A 21,986-nucleotide genomic window follows, 5' to 3' on the forward strand; every position below is an offset into this window, starting at 1 on the left:
AGGGGCGCTGGGGGGCTGAGGGGTGCTGGGGGCTGAGGGGCACCGGGGGGCTGAGGGGCGCTGGGGGGCTGAGGGGCGCTGGGGGGCTGAGGGGCGCTGGGGGGCTGAGGGGCGCTGGGGGAGGCTGGGGGGCACTAGGGGGGCTGAGGGGCGCTGGGGGCCTGGGGGGCGCTGGGGGGCTGAGGGGTGCTGGGGGACTGGGGGGCGCTGGGGGGCTGAGGGGTGCAGGGAGGCTGGGGGGCGCTGGGGGGCTGGGGGGCACGGGGGGGCTGGGGGGCACGGGGGGCTGGGGGCGCTGGGGGGCTGAGGGGCACTGGGGGGGCTGGGGGGCACTGGGGGGCTGAGGGGCACTGGGGTGGCTGAGGGGCGCTGGGGGGCTGAGGGGCACTGGGGGGGCTGAGGGGCACTGGAGGGGGGCTGAGGGGCGCTGGGGGGGCTGAGGGGCGCTGGGGGGCTGAGGGGCACTGGGGTGGCTGAGGGGCGCTGGGGGGCTGAGGGGCACTGGGGGGGCTGAGGGGCACTGGAGGGGGGCTGAGGGGCGCTGGGGGGGCTTAGGGGTGCTGGGGGGCTTAGGGGTGCTGGGGGGGCTTAGGGGTGCTGGGGGGGCTGGGGGGCGCTGGGGGGCCGAGCGGCGGCTCAGCAGGCAGTTTCCACACGGTCTTGGAGGCTGCTCTGTCTCACCCGCACCTCGTGTTCTTGCTGATGGTTTGAAACACATTTCCCGTGCGTTTCTTGTGTGTCCTGTGACAGGTGTTCTCCTTTATCCGACACACGTCCGCAGAGGCTCTGGCGTTCCTCAGGCTTTAGGTCTCAGCTCGACACTCAGCTCTTCGTGAGGCCTTTCGAAAACCTCTTCCTCATCTCCGGTTGTCCTCCACATTTTATTTTAAAGTTAAAAGACAGCTTTTCACAGGGCTGGACGAGTTCTTGTCTGCCATGTGTAAAGCCCCGCGTTCCTAGTGCGGCCCCCACTATGGAAGCCCAGCCTTAACTTTTCAGCATCCCATGTACTTGCCGTTTCCCGCTCTGTTCCTTACGGCACCTGTCATTATGCACACGGACCTGTCTGTCACCTGGCTCATGCCCCTGGGTCCTGGTCTGACCTGTCCACCAGTGAATCCTCGAGGTGGCTGGGTGGAGGCCGCGGTGGCGCAGGCGCTGGGCCCGGGAGAGCTTCGGCAGCTGCGCATCTCCAGGCACGGCATGTTCACACACTTGCCAGCCCATGGGTGGCCTGGGCTGGGGACCTGGCTGAGTGGTGGCTTCTGACACGGGCCCCGCAGGTGACAACCCTGGCTTCACAGTGACCTCCGGGTCCTCCGTGTCTGCTCAGTGAACAGAACAACACACACAGGACCGCTGTGCTGTTCCAGCACGGTGCCAGCGCGGTTGGTGGCGGCGGCGGCAGCGACACAGGCTGGGGAGGGGCCTGGCCTGGCCTGGCATCCCCTGCCCGTCACCAGCCGGCCCGTCTGAGCGCCTGTCCAGCATGGACCTGGAGAGGCCGAGAGGACACAGCTGATGGCCCCACCCGGTCTGTTCTGGAAACGGGCCTGTGGACAGGGTGTCTGTGTGGAGGCCCCGAGCCCAGAGCCATTGAGAAACTTACCTATGTAAAGGACAGAGCTCGCACTGGAAATGGGTTCAAGCTGTAAAGACCTGGGCTCTGTCTGTGTCTCTGTCTGTGTCTGTGTCTGTGTCTGTCTCTGTCTCTGTCTGTGTCTCTCTGCCTTTTTTCTCCCGGTCTTGATCGCCTCCTCTCCCCTCTCCCTCTCTGTGTCTTACAAGACACCCATGATTGTCACTGTGAGCGACACACTTACGAATGTCTGGGTGTGTCTCCCCTCCTTACCGTGGGCGTGTCTGGGCTGTGTCCACGCTGTCTGGACGTGCCGGGGCTGCGTGTGCCCACGCTGTGTGTTCCTCACAGGGTCCCACAGTCCCGGGGAGGAGCTGGCGCTCAGGAGACGTGATGTTTCCATGAGAGGCAGAGCTTGAGGAAGCAAGGCCGTGGACCGGAGGCTCCACATGCCTGACCTGCCCCAACTCACAGACAGATACACACACATACACACACAGATACACTCACACAGATACACTTACAGACACAGATACACTCACAGACACACACAGATACACCCACACAGATACACTCACAGACACACACACAGATACACTCACACAGATACACTCACACAGATAAACTCACAGACACACACATGTATACACATATACACATATACACACAGGCACACACAGATACACACATGCACATACAGATACACACACACACACACACACACTCATACAGATATACTCACAGACACACACACAGATACACTCACAGACACACACATGCATACACATACACACATACACACAGGCACACACAGATACACACAAGCACACACAGACACACATATACAAAATATACACACATATACACAGATACACAAATACATACACAGACACACAGGCACACACAGATACACACACATACACACAGGCACACACAGATACACACAGATATACACACACAAGCACACACAGATACACACACAGGCACAGACAGATACACACAGAGGCACACACAGATACACACATGCACACACAGACACACACAGATACACACATGCACACACAGACACACACAGATACACAGACACAGGCACACACAGACACAGGAGTCATTCCTGTGCTAGGTGGCTTTTGCTTTAACTCTTGCTGTACTGGGAAAACTTTGTCTTTTCTCTTGGATGTGCGCCCACCTCCCCCTTCCTTCTCCAGACACGCGGGGAATGTGTGTGAGCGCAGCAGGCGGGTCTCCGTGCCTCGTGGGAGATCCCAGCCCTGCGTGGCACTGGAGATTGAACCGTGTGGGTGCGAAGTCCTTCCCTGTGCCTCTGCCCACCGGGCCCACGCCCCACAACCACCACTCTGCTCCCCAAACTCCACACCAGAGGGAGCGTAGCCCCTGTCCACAAGCTCCCAGCTAAGAGAGGGGGGAAGAGCCAGATTCGGGCTGCGCCTCGGGCCTGGGGTGGCGGGGAATCGGGAGGAGATGGTTCTGGAACCTTCTGGCATGTGGCCCGGGGTTGTGGCGTGGGCCCGTGCGGTGGTGGAGGAGAGCGCCGTGCGCAGTGTCGCCGGGGATGGAGGCCCTGGGGGTTCTCGGTGCTGTCTCTGCCCCGGGGAAGCCGCACCCATCCCCGGGTGGGGACCAGGCCGTCTGCGGGGCGTCTGTGGGTCACGGGGCGTCTGTGGATGAGGGGGCGTCTGTGGATGAGGTGCTTGGTGGATGCTGGCAGCCATCTGCTGGGTGACAGGAGAAAGGTGGGGTGCTGCATTTGTGACGCAGCCATGCGGCGATGCACTAATTTAACGTGTGCTCATTTTCTAGGGCCAACGGCTCCTTCCACGAGATCCTACAAGTGGACGTCGGCGCCGACAACAGCAGCGGCCTGGCCGGGCCCCAGCAGATCAGCTGGCAGCTGGAGTACCCGGGCGAGGGCTCCGAGAGGGAGCTGTTCGTCTCCGAGATCTTCATCAGCCCCACGACCTTCGTGGGCATCGTGCCCCTGGCCATGGTGAGAAACCGGGCTCGAGACCTGGGCACAGAAATCTCCCCTTGTGCTCTCCGTGGCTCGGAGTGGAGCGTCTGCGCCAGGCTGTCTCCAAGCCTCAGTCGTGTTGTTCCAACACTACACGCAAGTGGTGCTTTATGTGCCTGCTTTCCAGATGGGCTCCTGGAAGCCCTTGGGGTGCGCCGGGCAAGTCCCTCTTCCTCTGCAGGGATCGGGCGGCTCTCGGGGAGCCCTAGCCCTCTACTGTCTCCGTCCGTGTGCACACAGGACCAAGGGCTGTGCGGTGGGCACCCCGGCCCGGTGGCCAGCCCCGTCCACTGGCTTTGTCCTGACAGTTCCCAAGTGGCCAGGGATTGGCAGATGGACCAGCAGAGCGTGGCTGGGAGCTGACCAGCGGAACCCGGACGGGGCCCAGAGCCCCTGGAACTGCCTGCGCTTCTGTGTTGTTGTCGCGTAGTGGCTGTAGCTCTTTCTTGGAGCTCAGCTGGGACTCTGTTCACCCCAGTCAAAGGGGCAGCCACACCCGAGAAGGGGCCGTGCCTGAGAGCCTGGGAGGGGCAGCAGAACTGTGCGGGTCTCTTCTGCACTGCTTTGGCTGGCTTGTCTGGTACCAAAGTGTGGGGTACGCGAGGTCCTGGGGACAGCCTGTGGGGGATTGCGAAGTGGGTGGAGAGCCCTGGTCTGAACTGCCACAGCCACCCCGTGAGGTCACGTGTTAGTCTGGTGATAGCCACAGCTGGAAGGGAGGATGAGAATGTCTCCAAGTCCGTCTCCTTGGAAATCCAGCACGTTCTCCATCCAGCTCAACCTCCAGGAGGCTGCGGTTGGGAGAGCATTTCCCTCAAAGTTCTCACCATTCGGCTCCATCTGTCCACTCTTCCTTCCTTCCTTCCTTCCTTCCTTCCTTCCTTCCTTCCTTCTTTCCTTCCCCTCATCCATCCCTGCACCAGCCACTCATCTATCCATTTACCCATTCTTCCATCCATCCATCTGTCCATCCACTCATTCATCATCTTCCATTCATCCACTCTTCCACCCACCCATCCATCCACTCTTCCATCCATTCTCCCATCTGTCTGTCCATTCATCCATTCCCTCAACCATCCATCCTAACTCTCCGATGACTGGGAAGACAGGAAATGGAAAGGATGGGCATCTTGAAGGTGGAATCGCCAGGCCTTGGAAGCCACTTATATCTAATATTTCCATTTCTAAACGCCAGCCCAGAGGTCAGATGTTTGGAAGTCCCTTCTTTGGCAGTGAGGTCTAGAGCGAGCTGTGCTCACTCCATCAGCTCCGTCTTTACAGTCTGTGGCTTTCTGTTACCTTTCCCATGGCTGGGAAATACTAACCAGCGTGGCTGTTTCTTTCCTTTTCTTTTTCTTTCTCTCCGAAAGCACACATTTCCCCCTTCCCGCTACAGTGTTGCTTTTCAAAGTGTTTTCTGCCCAATTACTGAGCTTTGAGCGCAGAGATTTGTTCCCGTGGGTGGCTTGGAGTTGAGGCCTGCAGCCCACGATTCGACTAGTTTTTAAAACTAAAAAGCCCCAGCTCTGCACATGCAGATAAAAAACATATTATCCTTCAGAAAGAGTGGGATCACAAGAATGAGTACACCTGGTGAGTTTCTAGGCAACTGGGACCAGGGCTCAGCGTGGGCCAACCCCCGGCCCGGAGCCCCAAGCCCCACTGCACAGCCCGGCCACAACGGCTCCTTAATTTCCAACAGCGTGTGTGTGCCCGCGCCGTGCGGGCGCTGTTCTAGTTTGGAGGCCGGGCGGGCAGCCCCTCTGCTTACATCCTGGGCACCAGGAGCACAGAAGTGACAGATAGCCCATCCCCCCAGGGAGGATGGAGCCCGGGGCGGGCGGCGTGGAGGGACCGGGGCAGGTCTTCCTCAGGCGTGGGCACTGGTTGTACAGGCTCATGTTGCAGGGGCTTCTCTCTCCAGGCTCTGATCTCAGTATCGTTAGGTTTTTAAAAAGAGGTGGCTGAGTAAGAACAGCACCACGCACCTGGTATTCAGGTAAGGGGTAGGTTTATTCAGTAGACCTACTGGGACCAGGCCAGGTTGGCCCTCCATGTGGCTGGGAAAGAGAGCTGGGAAAGAGAGAGAGCTGGGAAAGAGAGAGAGCTGGGAAAGAGAGAGAGCTGGGAAAGAGAGCATCTGGGCCTGGGCTAGGCCTTCTCTAGAGTATGGCAGAGAAAGGTGTGGCCACATCAGATTCAGATGTGACCTCAGGGGATGCAGATGTGACCTCTTCCAGGTGTGCCAGTTGCCTAGGTAACGCAGGTACTGGGCAGAGACTTTGCTACGAGGAGGGTGGAGTCTGCTAGCCATCCAGGAGCAGACCTTAGATTCCAGCCTTTTAATAATCATGAAATATGGCTACTCCTGCTGACAATAGGGCTACTCCTGGCTACTTCCTGCTGACAAGGGGCGTCGACAATAGGGGTAGAAGGCTGGAATTTGGTCCCCTCCCAGAGAACGCAGTGAGCAGCAGCTGTCCCTTGGTGGCGTGAGTCCTTAGATGAAGTCTGGAGAAAGACTCATGCATTGAGAGGCTGGAAAAAAAATACTATAGAGAAAATAAATGGCAAGAGGAAGGACTTGGGGCTGAAAATGTTGGTAGAAATGTCCCTAGCTACTTCTGATATCTGGCGACTAGGTAGAGAAGTCAGGTGACAAAGGCAAGAATGTAAATTCCTGTTCAGTTAATAGGTAGACAGGTATGGACACTAGATGGGCAGACTTCTTCCACTGACCTCCCGGCTCTGGTTAATTTTGAAAGGGCAGGCACAAAGTGGCTGATGTGACATCATCTCCTCTTACTCCTCTTCATGTTCCCTTGTTCCCCAGACTGGCTGAGTCTAGGCGCTCATTGCTGGGATGGCTTGTCCCAGTTGGTATTCAAGGAGGTTTGAACTCAAGGCCTGGGCACGGTCCCTGAGCACTTCTGCTTAAGACTAGTGCTCTACCAGTTTGAGTTACAGTACCACTTCCAGTGTTTGGCTGGTTAGAGATAAGAGTCTTGAGCCATGCTTCCAGCCTGGCTCTTTGCAGATTAGTTGGGAGATGGAGTCTTAGGGATTTTTCAGCCCGGGCTGGCTTTGAATTGCAATCTTTGCCAGGAAAACCCTTTATTATTTCCAATTAAAGCAACAAGGAGATCAAATAGAATAGAGTTTACCTGGTTCTTATTAAGAATTGACCAAGAATTATTCTGCGATGACAAAACTCATTAGATGTGAGAATCTTAGCACAGATAGGCCCAATATTTTAGAATCACATAGTCAGTAGTAGAATACACAACACAAAACAAAAAAAGGCAAAACTCAGAACCTAAAATTTTTGACAACAATGTGTAGACATCTTTGCTAACAAAGCACATCAGATGGTTGGGCCTCCGTTACCAGGGCTTGTGAAAAGAGCAACTTGTTAGCAAGGCACCTTAGAATAGATGGATGGAGTGGTAAGCTTGGTGGAAGGTTAAGGGTCAGATGGGGCCAAACCCTTAACCCACCATGTGGCCAAGATGGCGAACTCAAGATGGCGAATTTCTGAAAAAATGCAAAGAAACCCTGAACAAGCAGATCAAGCCTACATTGGCTAGCCTTTGAGAGGGAACCTAGACGGGGTCCCCGGGACCCAGCCTGCGTCGCACTCTTCAGGGCACAAGCCGAAATGTTGTAGAAAAGTGAAAGGGAGAGAAAGGGAAAGTTGGACATGAATGGCAGAGAGAGAGCAAAGAGAGCCTGAAAGTAAACAGACTTCTGACCATTTACCATCGCAGTGGCAAAAACTGTCTACATCTGAGAATGGCATAAAAATGAGGCGCTCTGGCTTTCCAGGGAGCGCAGGAGGCATTTCAAAGGGGTTTCACGGCTCGGGCGTGATTCGCAGCACCCCATTACATGTGTAGGAGAGTCAGTGTGGTGAGTGAAGGAGAGCTGACCAGGCAGAAGCCGCGTCCCGACTTCCCCCAGAGTCCTCTAGAGAGAAATGGCCAAGCCCCCAAAGCCAAGCGTCCTCTGCTTCAGAGGTGAACAGCCTTTCGGCTAAAGGCCGTAGGAGCTCTCTGGCATGGCACCACGTCTGGACAGAGACTGAGCAACAGAGAGCCGTGGAGAGTAGTTTCACTCACCAGAACAGAGAAGTGGTGTGGACGTGGATGTGAAGGCCAGCAATGGTATCGATGTGCTGTGTCCACAGCAGACAGGTTCACAAAAGGCCGTCAGAACTGTGGTATTCCTCAGAGCAAAAAAGGGGGAAACAAAAACAAAAACAAAAACAAAGAATAAAAATGGAGAGGAATCCCACCTATCCTGACTTTAAGCCCTTCCTGGGTTTCAACGGCACCATTTATGTTAGGTTTTTAAAAAGAGGTAGCCGAGTAAGAACCACACCACGCACCTGGTATTCAGGTAAGAGGTAGGTTTATTCAGTAGACCTACTGGGACCAGGTCAGGTTGGCCCTCCATGCAGCTGGCAAAGAGCTGGAAAAGAAAGAGCTGGGAAAGAGCTGAGAAAGAGAGAGCTGGGAAAGAGAGCATCTGGGCCTGGGCTGGGCCTCCGCTAGGTAGGGCAGAGAAAGGTGTGGCCACATCAAATTCAGATGTGACCTCAGCAGATGCAGATGTGACCTCTTCCAGGTGTGCCAGTTGCCTAGGAAATGCAGGTACTGGGTGGAGGCTTTGCTGCGAGGAGGGTGGAGTCTGCTCGCCATCCAGGAGCGACCTTGCAAGTATGAGGTTCCTGTTGCTGCCAGGGCTGAAGCTTCCAGCAGTGTGGACGCTGGAAGTCTGAAATGGCGCTGACAGAGCTGAGGGCAGGTTTTCCGGGCTGGGATTTTTCTGGAGGCTCCAGGAGAGATTCTGTTCCGCTCGAGGCCTCCTCCTCCCTCTTAGAAGGACCTCGCCCACGGGCTGTAAAATGCCTCCAGCGGAACCACGCAGCTCCATGCTGGTGAGGACAGTACGCGTCGTCCAGTGAGCGCACTTCACGACTGGCCGGCCCCACGCGGTGGCAGCCACGCAGGTCATGGCTGCGGTGTGTGCCGTGACCGTGGCCGGGCACGTGGCTGCCTGGAGGCCGCCTCCCAAGCCAGCACCACGCGGGCTCCGGGGCTGGGTGCAGCTGCATTGCCCCTTCTGGCCTTCCTGCGGACGGATCGCAGCCAGCCCGGCGCGGGCGGGAGGGTCCGTGAAGACCCTCGGTCCGGGTGACTATGCTTTTGGGAGAACGCCCACTGCTGGGTAACTTCTGAAGGGGAAAGGGAGAAGGCCCGGTGAGTTCAGGAGGGAAGCTGCGGCGCTGGGGGGCGTGGCCAGTGGCAGGGGTGGGAGGGGTTAATGTTTAAAGAGCCAGTCAACCTCGTGAATATTCATGACGCCTCCCACACCGCCGGCTGCTGCAGAGCCCAATCTGGGAATGACTTCAGCCCTGGGCTGTTGGCCTTGTTGGTGGATGAGCCCTGGATGGTGAAATCGAGGGCCGTGTGTCTGCCTCACGCCTCCGGAAAGGTGGACAAGAATTCCCAGACAGCCACGCAGCTCTCCTTGGCGGCGGACAGGGAGTCGGGCGGTTTATCAGGGCTTCCGGCAGGAGGCAGGGGAGCCCTCCGCCATGGCTGCTCAGGATTCAGTCCTGACTGCCAAGGGCCAAGGAGGGGACCTGGCGACAGTCCCCGGTGTCCCCACTAGGTGGTGCAGACAGACCGAGCTGTGGACCCCCCCCTGCCCCCACTCAGCCCTCCCCCAGCCCAGGGCTTCCTTCGAAGACACAAGCCCTCCTGATGTCCAGCCACGTCACAGGGCCTTTCTAGTTGGAGTCCAGAGAGAGCAGAGGGCCTTCAAATGGCTGGCAACAGCACGCTTAATTCAGTGACGTCAGACGGCAGAAAGTCACCTTAAAGAGCAGACTCCTCCGTGCCCTGACGTTTAAGAGCGGACAACGGATCTAATGTGAAATCTCTGAACATCACCAAGGCCAGTGCAGGTTGTGGTTGTTGTTTTTAATGTCACGGGGCCTGAACTCTGGGCCTGGGCGCCGTCCCTCAGCTCTTCAGCTCAAGGCGAGCGCTCTACCGCTGGAGCCACAGCGCCACTTCTGGTTTTCTGGTGGTTCATTGAAGATATGAGTCTCACAGGCTTTGCTGCCCACGATGTTGAACCGCGCCCGCAGATCTCAGCCTCCTGAGTAGCCGTGAGGACAGGTGTGAGCCAGTGTGGCAGTTCGGGGTTTTAGTTGTCCCTTGCTGTGGCCAGGGAAGGGTCCGTCCGGCAGACACCTGGGTGGCCTCCCGAGGTCCTGTTTCTATCAGTGAGGCCGTGGGATGCATCTGAGTTAGGTGATATCCAGCCCCGAGCGGCCTGTGGCAGTGTCAGTGAAAACTAATACTAGATCGGGTTTGAACTCGTTCCTCCAGCGCTCAGTAGTGCGTGGTGGCTGGTGGAGCCTGGGCTCTGGGCCGCTCCCGCCTTGGTGGAGGGAGAAACGCACGGGGACTCCCTCCACTCCACGCCGCTTAGATGTTTGCTGTACAGTGAATAATAAAATATGTAAGTTATATTTACACTGTCCAATTTTATTAGCACATAATTTCTTGTTAGAAGCCCTGCCTCCACCTTAGACGGCTGAGTCCTCGTCTCTCCAGCCCCAGGTGGGCCAGCTGCTCTGCACTGTGACCTTCCTCCTCCTTCCTTCCTTCAGTCTCGTTGTTAGTGAGCTCTTGCGGGAAGGTGAGATGAACCCCATGACCCGCCCACTTCCGGTTGCCCTGGAAGTCCCTGAGTGTCTGGGAAGTTGAAAGGCATCTTGGAGTTCAGGATGGCCCCAGCTCTTCCTTCCATCCCCCGTGCTGGAGGTCACCCCCCACCCCAGTACCCCGGGGCTGCTAGACGGGAGGGAGCTCCCTGTAGCGGGGCAGTTAGGCAGTTAGCAGTCGCCAGGCCTCTCCACCAGAGCCTGGAGGCGCTGAAGGTCTCTACTTTTTTGATGGGGGGGGGGGGGGTTGGGAGGGAATGAGTCTACTCCCAGACTAGAGATGGAGCTTAAAGCACCGGCCTCCTTGGGTAGAGTGATTGTTCCTCTGTGGCTGAGAATAAAGCTGGAGGAGCCCTAGGATTCTTTCCTGAGGCAGAAGAGGAGTAAGGACCTGCGGAAAAGGCTGGGGGCTGGGCCGTGGCAGCCTCAGTGTCTGTCCTGGCTCGGGAAGGTCGGGGCTTACACCTGCTGTCCGCTCCTCCTTTCCCTGGGAGTGCTCCCGAGCTCCGCCTACTGTGTGGCGCCTCCCGCCTTCCGGCCAGTCCTGTGTCTTCAGTGGATGTCCAGTATGCCAATCATCTCTGGAACCTCCCTCACCTACACAGCCAGGGTGAGCTTTGCTAACTCCGGAAACAGCTGTCCATCCAGGCTGTTGACAATCGAGATGGACGGCCACATGATCTGAGGCGGGCACAGACCTTCAGCAGCGGCTGGCCAGTAATTACAGCTTGGTGATTAGCTGTTAGACTGTCATTTGGACAGGAGCCATTTATGTTTGCACCAGAAATTTATTCTTTCATTTCACTGCCAATGGAGTAAGCTTTCTGCTCGTTGTCTGTGGGTTGATTGCTCATATCTGGTGTGAGGTTCAGGTCAAAGGGCTCCATTTTGTAACTTGGAGGAGAGGCCTCTCCAGGAGTGACGTTCCTGTTAACTCTGCACTGGCCTTTTTTAGAGGTTTGCTTGGAGAAGGGTTTGCCAAGATTTTGGTACTTCCAAGGTTGGAGAGGTTCTGCAAGTCTTCATGCTGACAGTTTACCTTCCGGTCTTCCCTTTCCGAGCAGATGGTTCCTGGGAACAAGAATCCATGAGTCACGCTGCGGTCTCTGCATGCCAGGCCCGCCCCTGGCGTCAGCAGGCCGTGGCACCCACGCTCCCTCGTCCCACTGCGCCTGGTCCAGCCACACCACCGCTGTCACGGTCTCCCGCTGGCCTGCGGCTCTGTCCTGCCGCACCCAGCCCACGCTGCACAGCATGGGTGCTCTGCTCCCTCCACCCCTCATCAGTCGCAGAGCCAGTCTCCCCAGTGCTCCGGCCCCTCCGGCAGCTCTGCTCTCTTCTGGGGGAGCTGCGGGAGGGAGGGGCCCTTCTCAGGTGAGGGGTTGGTGGTGAGGTACGGTGTCTTTCTGAGCAGGCTTCGGCCTGGAGTAGTTCTGATGCTTGTCTCTGGAGCCCGTGACCCATCTCGGGTCCACAGTGAAGGCTGAGCTCACTCTTCACGCCTGTCATCTGCACTTCCTTCCTTCCTTCCCCAGTCGTCCGCCTCTGTTGCTTTGTCAATGTTAACGATCGCCTCAGAGAATCGGCTCTGGATTGGGAGGCTTTTCCCCTGTTGTGTTCTTCGCATTCCATCGATGTCTGGGCCAGTAGCTGTTGCTCCTCTTAATCTTCTTACTTGGGATGTAATTGGAACATCTTTCTTGTGGCGTGTAAAGGAGGGACCGAGGGCGCTGATGTAGGCCTCTGTCTCCTCTGCTGCAGGCAGCTAGTGCTGCCTATTTCTCCTTGAATTTTTATATGGCATGTTTTCATTCCCATCCGTCTCCCAATTGTCTAGTCTACCTTTTGTGCTACTTAGCAATGGGTTTATTTTCTATGGATTTAGGAGAGTTTTCCACGTGTCTTCTGCTTGCTGATTTCTAATATTTACTCCATTGCAGCCCAAGAATTCATCAGGTGTGACCCGATTCCTGTGGAGCTCTTTCAGATGGTTTTTCCTGGTGACTGTTCTGTCCACCTGGGCAGTGTCCATGAGCATCAGTCACTGGGTGGAGCATCAGCCAGGGGGCAGATATCAATCAGGGGTGGAGCATCAGTCAGGGGTGGAGCATCAGAGGGCAGAGCATCAGTCAGGGGGCGGAGCATCAGCCAGGGGGTGGAGCATCAGTCAGGGGGTGGAGCATCAGTCACTGGGCGGAGCATCAGCCAGGGGGTGGAGCATCAGTCAGGGGGTGGAGCATCAGTCAGGGGGCGGAGCATCAGCCAGGGGGCGGAGCATCAGTCAGGGGGTGGAGCATCAGTCAGGGGCGGAGCATCAGCCAGGGGGTGGAGCATCAGTCAGGGGTGGAGCATCAGGGGGCGGAGCATCAGTCAGGGGGTGGAGCATCAGCCAGGGGGTGGAGCATCAGTCAGGGGGCGGAGCATCAGTCAGGGGTGGAGCATCAGTCAGGGGTGGAGCATCAGTCGGGCAGAGCATTAGTCAGGGGTGGAGCATCAGTCAGGGGTGGAGCATCAGTCAAGGGTAGAGCATCAGACAGGGGGCGGAGCATCAGTCAGGGGGTAGAGTGTCTGGATCTGGTCGGCGGAGGCCCAAGGAGGCCTACAGAGGCCCACGGACTTCACCAGACCCAAGCAGGGCTCTGAACTATCCTTCTGTAGCAGGAATTGTAGCAGCACATGCATTCCCAAGGCATGTGTTTTGAAGCTCTGTGGGTGATAGATTGTTACATCATGCCCTGGGCTGGCTGCACAGACTTTGTGGTAATATTGTATCTGTACTGGTGTGTGTTAGGAAGCCCACTTGGATGCTTATAAAGCCTCTGCAGCTGGCTATTGCTAGGCCAGTCTGTAAATAAGTCTCATATGAACATGTGTCATGTACATAACATAAAATCTATAAGTTACATATTACGTACATATATGCGTGCATATTAGGTATACACGATATATGCACGTACTATATATCATGATGTGCATGCATGTGATGCAACTCCTCTTGCTTTTTCCCTGTTTATATCTTTTCTTCTTCTTTTTGGTGGCACTGGAGTTTGAATTCAGTGCATTGTGATTGCTGGCAGCTTTGCACACGGAGCTGGGCCTCCGCCTTGTTTTAGGTGCTAGTTATTTTTGAGGTAGTCTCCCTTCCTGTGTGTGTGCACGGTCTGATCCTTCAGGACTTCCACCTTTGCTGGGACTACAGGGCTGTGCCATGGCACCCAGCTCCCCACTGAGCAGGGTGGCCTTGGACCAGTGTCCTCCTATTATCAGCCTCCCAAGAAGCTAGGATTCTGGGCAAGAGCATTTTCTTGAAGCTGTAGGCAGAGTTTATTTTTTTGTGTATACAATGAACCTGGCAGTCACTTTTAATCATAGTGTGTAAGCCATGTGTATTTACTGCTATTATCGATGCACTTAATTTTACAGCTCTCCTCCTTTATTTGTGCCTTCTGTTCTCCATTCCCATTTTCTTTCTTTTCTGACTTTGGATTAGTCAAGTTTTTTTGTATGATTCTTTTTTTTTTTTTTTTTTATCACTTTTCTTAGTAGGTGAGCTGTGACTTTTGTTGTTTAGTGGCTATTTCTGAGTTTATTGTGAATACCTTTAACTTGTCGTTGTCTAGCTTCAAGGACAGTGTTGTATGGCTGAGTTATACACCTCTGTTGGATTTTCTTGTCCCCAAGTCCCTTCTGTTCATTAAGGAGAGAGTACAATGAAATCTATTTGTGCAGTTCATGTGGTCAAGTGAAGAAGGGTGGATAGGAAGTCTGTGGTGCAGCGCCAGTTTGCCTCCATGTCTCATTGTTCTCCTACGCATCCGTGTGTTGTGCTGCTGTTATTTTTGTGCGGGCATTAAACATGAAATAATCAGAAGTCTCATATTATTTTACTCACCTGGCGTTACTGTTTGCTTTGCTCTTTTTTCCTTTGTGTGGGTTCAGCTCCGGTCTGGCATTCTTTCTTTTCCTGGGGAAAGAACTCGCCCGGGCACTTCCAGGCGCCTGAGGCTGCAGGGCGCCAGCCCTCGGCACTTGTCTGTGCGCACGCCACCTTTCTTTGGCTTCTTCGGTGGAGCCGTGTCTCCAGGGGCCGGAGATGTCTACGTGACACGCGCTTCCTTTTAGTGCTCAGAGGCTTTGGTCATTGGCTTACTTCTGATAAGAAACTCGGTTCCACCCTGCCTTTGTTGTTCTGACTTTCCCCCCAGCCCGGGCTGACTTGCAGGTGTCTTGTTTATGACAGTGTGAAGGTGTTGGTGATGGTTCTTGTCACGGTGTTAATGGGGTGTGAGATGTAGAGTTTCCATTGCATTTGAAAATATCCAGCCTTTAATTCTTTGACCCTCTCTCCCGTCCTCCTCCCTTGTGAGTGGTCTCTGTGCTTAGCTGGGGTGACTTAGCCAGCTCCCCTCTGGGTGCTCTGCTCACGTGGAACATTGTCTTCTGTGTGTGCCGGGGCGGTGCGGTCCTCGGCTGCGCTGGCGCGGCGTGAGTGTGTGCATCGCCCGCTGTGGCCTGTGCTCCCCACGCTGCCCTCACTCAGGCCCTGGACCGTGTGCTTGCCACCGCTCGCTCCTGGAGCTCGCCTTTCATCGTGGACGACTGCTTTCCCACCGTCCTCGGCCAGGATGGCTCCGTGCGCCCCGGGAGGAAGCGCTCTTGTCTGAGCAGGGCCGAGAGCTTTCTAGTACGGACACCACCCCGAGTTCTACACTTTAATTGACCAGACATCACTTGCTTGCTCGTTCTATGACAACGGAAGTTGCGTTAAACTTTAATTTTGTTCAAGCAGGACTAAGGTTTTTCCTGAGACAACAAGGGAACACTGGAAACAGGTGACAGTTGTAATTGAGGAGGCTCCTGGGTGGAGGGGGAGGGTTAGATAAACCAGATCGCTTTTGTTCATTGCTAGGATTGGGGTGTGTGGGCCGCAGCCTTCCCTGCGCCCCGGTTCGCAGAGCGAGCGGTTCCCCGGAGCCGGCCGGCAGGGGACAGCACTCCGCCCCGCCGCTCTCTCTTCCCCTCTCTGCTGGTGTGACGCTTTGTTTGCGCTTGTGTGTTCTCTTGCTGGCCGCTGCTGCTCTGTGCTCTGTCAGCGTCTGAGCCGCGTGTGCGTGACGCGGGCGCCCGCTCTCCTCGGCCCGCACTCACTTACCCAGCGGCCGCCGCTTCTCCCACTTCACTCCTCTGGGAGTGTCCTTGAACTCAGGGCCTAGCTGCTGAACTTTTGATTTTTCCCTCAAGGCTGGCTCTCTACCCCCTGAGCCACAATGCCACTTCGGCTTTTTAGTGGTTAACTGGAGAGGAGAGTCCCTCAGACTTTGCTGCAAGGGCTGGCTTCAAACTGCAGTTCTTGGATCTCAGCCTCCTGAGTAGCTAGGGTGGCAGGTGGGAGTTCCTGGCGGGGCCTGGCTCAAATTGTTAACAAGGCCGCAGTGCATCCTGGAACCCAGGGCCGAAGAAGAGGCAGAAGAAGACAGAAAGGACCAGGAACCAGCCCTGGTGCTCCACGGGAGCCCCGAGCACCGTCCCGACTCTCCTCCTGTGGCTTTTCTGGGACTGGTGCTCCTGGAAGGAAGCCAGACAGAGACGGGGATCTCTTACCCCCAAGTCCATTTATTTTATTTTATTTTTTATTTTTATTTGTTTTGTTGGTCATGGGGTTTGAACTCTGGGCCTGGGCGCTGTCCCTGTGCTCTTCAGCTCAAGGCTAGCACTCTACCGCTTGAGCCAGAGCGCCACTTCTGGTTTTCTAGTGGTTTATTGGAGATAAGAGTCTCACGGACTTTCTTGCCCGGGCTGGCTTTGAACTGTGATCCTCAGATCTCAGCCTCCTGAGTAGCTAGGATGACAGGCGTGAGCCACTGGCTTGTGTTGGGAGGAGTTGCTGGAGGCTTCTCAGTGGCAGAGGGTGGGGTGGGGGATGGGGGCGGGGGCTCAGGCCGGCCCCTCCACAGAGCTGTCTGTACTAACAGTGACCCCTGCCCCATGAGAAAAAACTGTGTTCTTTGAGAACGCATAGAGAGCCGCGTTTGGTAATCTCTCGCCGCTTTGTGGGTAATAAATGATCGAACTCTAAAAATAGCCCTCCAGCGTGCGGGGCTGGGCGGATCTGGGCCTTGCATAACGCTAGGCCCCGGCCCCGGGACTGGAAATCATGATTTCAATTGGAATCAGCATCTTCGCTTGTTTCTGAGAGAAGTTTACATCTGCCTTGTGGTTTTGAAAGCGAAGTCAGAGCAGCTGAGAGCAGGATGCGGTGGGGGCTGGCGTGCTGCCTGGCGGTGCTGGGCCAGGACGGGGGGGGGGGTGGGGTCGGCTGGGGGGATGCCAGGGTCCTCACCGGCTGGGGACGGGTCCCCAGAGGGGGGCCATCCTGGAGCCTCGCCTGGCTATGACTTGGGGATTTGCCAGCTCTCTGAAAATCAAGGTTTATAGCTGTAGAACATCTTTTGGAAGGTTTTCAAACTGAAGTCTCACGAAATCCGCCTTTTATCCTCGACGCTTCCTTTGGGGTCAGGTAAAGGAATGGGGTTCCGGGGCCCGTTTTGCAGGCCCTCGAGGAGCTGAGAGAAGACCCGAGCAGCCGCCAAGCCGGCGTCTTCCCCCCAAGACCTTTCGTCCCAATTGAGACCCTGGCTAAGCAGCCGAGAGCTGCCGGCCACGTCCCCGACGCCCTGGGCAGCAGCCCCGTCCTGTGCACGAGGGGAGGAAAACCAACCCCCAGCGGGATGACCGAGGAACAGCTGTGGTGCGAATGAGGTCAGCGACCTCGCACCAAGCACTTCGGGTGTCCCGGCTCCCACGTCAGTGCTCAGCGCTATTGGACGGCACCGCGCCGTGGACTCTGTGCTTCCACGTCATCAGGAGTGCGTGCCACGCGGGCACCGAGCCCGGCACTTACCTGGCTGTTGAAGAAACATTAACGTTCCGTGGCCGCATCTTCTTGGCTCCCGTGTCTTGTAATCACCGCACCCGGCCCTTCTCTGTGATGTTATCTGTGATCTGAATAGATGCATTTCGAAAGCCCCTTTGTGAAATTTCCCCAGATGCTAATATCCTTTCAACACAAACACGACATGACTCCAAAGACGCGCGTGTGAGTGCGTGGCGCGTGGGAGGCTCTGCTGTCTGTGAGCACGCCCCCGGGACGTCTCCAGAGCGCTTACAGAAAAGCGGGGTGAGATGTCAACGTCAGCAAGTTCATGGCTCTTCGCGTCAATGAGATGGCACCCCGGGGCTTTAGTCAGACTGTGTTCTTTGTCCGACTCATGTCCATTGTAGCAAAGCTTTTCCTCTTCCAGCGTGCGGGTCCTGTCGCGCCCTCCGGCTTGTGGGAGCTCGGGCGGGCGCTCCTGTGCGGGATCTGTCCCGCCCGCCTCTCCTCGCTGTGGAGCTCCGAGTGCGCTCCACGGGTGACGCAGCCCCCTTCCGGGAGCCGTATCTGTTCGCCCCCTTGTGGCTGAGGCCTTCAATCCGGTTAGGGCGGCGTGTGCCGGACGTTAGCATTTACGTAAGGTTGTGGTGTCTTGCACAGAGACACCCTGGCACTATGCTAATCTCCCATTGCTGGTCAATCAGAGACTTTAGCGGTGAGTCTCGCCTAAAACGGTGATGGGAATGAGCAGGTGTCCGGTGTGGTTTTCTAGTTCCATCAGCCCTTTTCCTGCAGACTCGTCTTCCTTTCTCCCGTGTTTGTTTAGTGGAGCAGGATGGGCTTGCATGCGTAGTAGTCTGCGGATGATGGCTGACAGCTGTGAATATTTGCCTTGATGTGAAGTGGCCCCGCTGGGCAGTGGGCAGTCGGTCTCCCGTGGCCTTTTGACATTTTTTGAGCACTTTACTACCTTCCTTCCCACAGGCGTTTGAAGCTCTGGCTCCTGGGTCTTGCTTTCCTCATTCCACAAACCAGCTGTTTCTCTGCTCTTTTATTGGTGAGTGGTGCTCAGGCCTGCAGTCTGAGTACTCGGTCAGTCATGGCTAAATAAGGGTCACTGCTTGTCAGGCCTGGAGGCCAGAGCAGAGGAGAAGCTTCCCACCCAGCCCGCCTTGCCCCATCCACCTGCCCCCCACAGTCCTCTGCGGCCCAGCCCAATTCCTGCGCGCCTCTCCATTTTCAAGCTTGCTTTTCCAGCAGGGAGAAGGATCCTGGCTTCTGAGCTCTGGCACATATTGTTTGTTCCAGCCCAGAATAGCAGAGGAATGTTGGAATTGCTAATCCATGCCGCCACAGAAAACAAACCTAACTGGGATTCAATCTGTGTTTACTGTTATTTTTATCTTTACTCTGAGAGCATATAGTCAAAATAATATGCCAGCGAGGGGCTTGTCAGGACTCGCCGTTCACAGCTCCCCGTGGTGGGTTTATGGCTGACCGCTCGGCTGGTCGGGGGTCGCCGCCCTGCCTGGCTGCCCCCGGGGCAGACCAGGGCCCCCACTCTGCTGTTTCTGGAGCTTCTGTTGTAAGCCAGCGCCTGCTCTGGTTTGCCTGTGCTGGGCATTGAGCCTCGCCGAGAGCCAGGTGGGCACTGGGAGAAAGCACACAGGACCTGCCACAGGTGAACTTCAGGCCGCTCTTGTTTACCCGATGGCACCCTTAGAAAAAATCCCCACGAAGGAGCACAGGTGCGCTCAAGGCGCAAACCCCGGAGTCCACAAAGTGGCAGACGAGAGCGACTTCCGATGGACGGTGGCTATTCCGCTGGTGGGCATTGGGATGGTTTCCACGCCACGCCTGATGTGGTGGCCGGGATTGCTTCTGGGATGGAGAGGCTGCGGATGGACATCCATCCACCCACGAAGAAGCTGAGGGAAGAGCCATGGCTGCCCAGCTGCAGCCAAGCTGTGTGCGTGGGTCGCTCGCTGGGCGCTGGTACGCACACGTGGGCTCAGCGCAGCGTGAGGGTCCGCAGGGCGCCAGCTCCACGCCGTCTGCGCCCTCTCCCAGAATGCCCTGCGGCACCTGGCCTGGGTCACGTGCAGCAAAAATCCCAGTGCAAACTGGCTTTAGTTAACCATAGAAAATTAGAAAAGGAGTCCTGCCTAGAAAGGTTTCCCTTTCCCCTCCCTCCCTGCCTCCCTCCCTCCCTGCCTCCCTCCCTGCCTCCCTCCCTCCCTCCCTGCCTCCCTCCCTGCCTCCCTCCCTCCCTGCCTCCCTCCCTCCCTCCCTCCCTCCCTGCCTCCCTCCCTCCCTCCCTGCCTCCCTCCCTCCCTCCCTGCCTCCCTCCCTCCCTCCCTCTCTCTCTCTCTCCCTCTCTCCCGTGTCTTTAAGTAGCTGTGCAAAGGCGTTTCAATTCAGCAAATCTGTGATGGGTACACTGCATCTTGGGCAGTGTCAGCCCCCACCCCCATCTCTCTGCACGGGATTCTGGGGGGCCTGACTTTCTGAGCAGCCTCGGGTCTGCACTACACAAATGCTGATGGCGAGCATCTACCTGACGGATGGACGCAGATGATTCCCGCAGAGCCGTGGCGCCTGGGTGTGACGGGGAAGCGGGAGTCCCGGCCAGGCCTTGCCGGAGGCTCCGGGGTCCTGGGAAGCAGGAAGGGGCGGCCGAGGCCAGTTTGTGGTCAATTCTTTCCTTTCGTTTTTTTAAATTGCTCTTTTTTTCTTAATTTAAACACAAAACTGAAGCCTATATGCACTGTTATAAAGCCTAGAGAAATAAGAAATCCTAGATAACCCTTATGCCAATTAAGACTTGGAAAGTATTTAAAAAGAAGGCAGCTGGACTATATGAGAGGCATGGCTGCTGGGCTGGGGAGGGGGCGTGAGGGGGGAGGGGGCTCAGGGCTGGGGAGGGGGCGTGAGGGGGGAGGGGGGCGTGAGGGGGGGGAGGGGGCATGAGGGGGGAGGGGGCTCAGGGCCTGGGAGGGGGTGTGAGGGGGGGAGGGGGCTCAGGGCCGGGGAGGGGGGCGTGAGGGAGGAGGGGGGCATGAGGGAGGGAGGGGGCGAGGAGGGGGGAGGGGGCTCAGGGCTGGGGAGGGGAGGGGGGAGGGGGCGTGAGGGGGCTCAGGGCCGGGGAGGGGGCGTGAGGGGGGAGGGGGGCATGAGGGGGGAGGGGGTATGAGGGGGGAGGGGGCTCAGGGCTGGGGAGGGGGTGTGAGGGGGGAGGGGGCTCAGGGCTGGGGAGGGGGGCATGAGGGGGGAGGGGGGCATGCGGGGGGAGGGGGCGTGAGGGGGGAGGGGGTATGAGGGGGAGGGGGCTCAGGGCTGGGGAGGGGGCGTGAGGGGGGAGAGGGCTCAGGGCCGGGGAGGGGGCGTGAGGGGGGAGGGGGGCATGAGGGGGGAGGGGGTGTGAGGGGGAGGGGGTATGAGGGGGGAGGGGGCTCAGGGCTGGGGAGGGGGCGAGAGGGGGAGGGGGGCTCAGGGCTGGGGAGGGGGCGTGAGGGGGGAGGGGGCGTGAGGGGGCTCAGGGCCGGGGAGGGGGTGTGAGGGAGGAGGGGGGCATGAGGGAGGAGGGGGCGTGAGGGGGAGGGGGCTCAGGGCTGGGGAGGGGGGCGTGAGGGAGGAGGGGGGCATGAGGGAGGAGGGGGTGTGACGGGGGAGGGGGCTCAGGGCTGGGGAGGGGCGTGAGGGGGGAGGGGGTATGAGGGGGGAGGGGGGCTCAGGGCTGGGGAGGGGGCGTGAGGGGGGCGTGAGGGGGAGGGGGCTCAGGGCTGGGGAGGGGGGCGTGAGGGGGGAGGGGGTGTGAGGGGAGGGGGCTCGGGGCGCTGGACGGCCCTGGCCCTGGCGCTCCGCCAGCCCAGCCTGTGCTGGAGCCATGCATGCGGCTCAGGCTGCAGGACTCCATCCACACAGGCCACAGTTCCCTGGCAGGAGGAGCATCCCGCAGCACCCCCCCCATCCCGTCCCGCAGCCCGCCCGTCCCAGGGCTCCCTTGCTGCCTGCGCTTGCTGACCGGCACCCTCTCCTCTCCCTCAGGACACGGAGGTGCTGAACACCGCGATCCTCACGGGAAAGCCTGTCTCCGTCCCTGTCAAGGTGGTGGGCGTCCAGGAGGACGGCTCTGTGGTGGACGTGTCGGCCTCCGTGGAGTGCAAGTCGGCCAATGAAGACATCGTCAAGGTATGGAGGGGCTGTTCAGTCCTTCTTGTGGCTGCCCGGGGCTCCCACGGCGGTCAGTCTGGGCACCCTCCCCCCAGGAGAGAGGGCTGGGTGACACAGTGACTTCCCCTCCAGGAGAGAGGGCTGGGTAACTCAGTGACCTCCCCTCCAGGAGAGAGTGCTGGGTGACACAGTGACTTCCCCTCCAGGAGAGAGGGCTGGGTGACACAGTGACCCCCCCAGGAGGGGTCCAGACAGCAGGTGTCTGTGGAGTGGGGGCTGGGTAGGTTGTGGGACAGAATCTGAAGGCACAAATAAATTAAAAAAGTTGGGGGTGCACCAAGAAGGGGGTGAGCCTGATCAGGTTCTCTGCCTGCATATGCAGACATGCCAAAACAAAACCCCCATGTACAAATGATTGACAGTAATAACGTGAATAAAATAAACAAAATGACCTAAAAGGCTGGGATCTTAGGCTCACCTAGTAGGATCAGGGGAGATAAATGTCATTTGAAATGTACACATTCAAGTGTTAAGAAAGAAAGGCATGTGCTATAATTGTGTGTGTGTGTGCGCGTGTGGTTGTGTGTCT

At 57.4% G+C, this 21,986-nt stretch overlaps 1 protein-coding gene across 1 annotated transcript in view; it reads left to right on the plus strand.

Moving 5' to 3' along the window:
- The window catches only part of LOC138828763 (transmembrane protein 132B-like), a 141,910-nt gene that overhangs the window by 98,583 nt on the left and 21,341 nt on the right, over positions 1-21,986 (plus strand). Inside the window, exons 4-5 of the mRNA XM_070024893.1 lie at positions 3,401-3,587; positions 21,272-21,415. Coding sequence (XP_069880994.1) covers positions 3,401-3,587; positions 21,272-21,415 — 331 coding nt within the window. The remainder of the gene's footprint in view (positions 1-3,400; positions 3,588-21,271; positions 21,416-21,986) is intronic.

The sequence above is a fragment of the Dipodomys merriami genome, unplaced genomic scaffold, assembly GCF_024711535.1.
Source record: "Dipodomys merriami isolate MVZ:Mamm:240054 unplaced genomic scaffold, mDipMer1.0.p SCAF_163, whole genome shotgun sequence".
In the NCBI taxonomy this organism is placed as follows: domain Eukaryota; kingdom Metazoa; phylum Chordata; class Mammalia; order Rodentia; family Heteromyidae; genus Dipodomys; species Dipodomys merriami.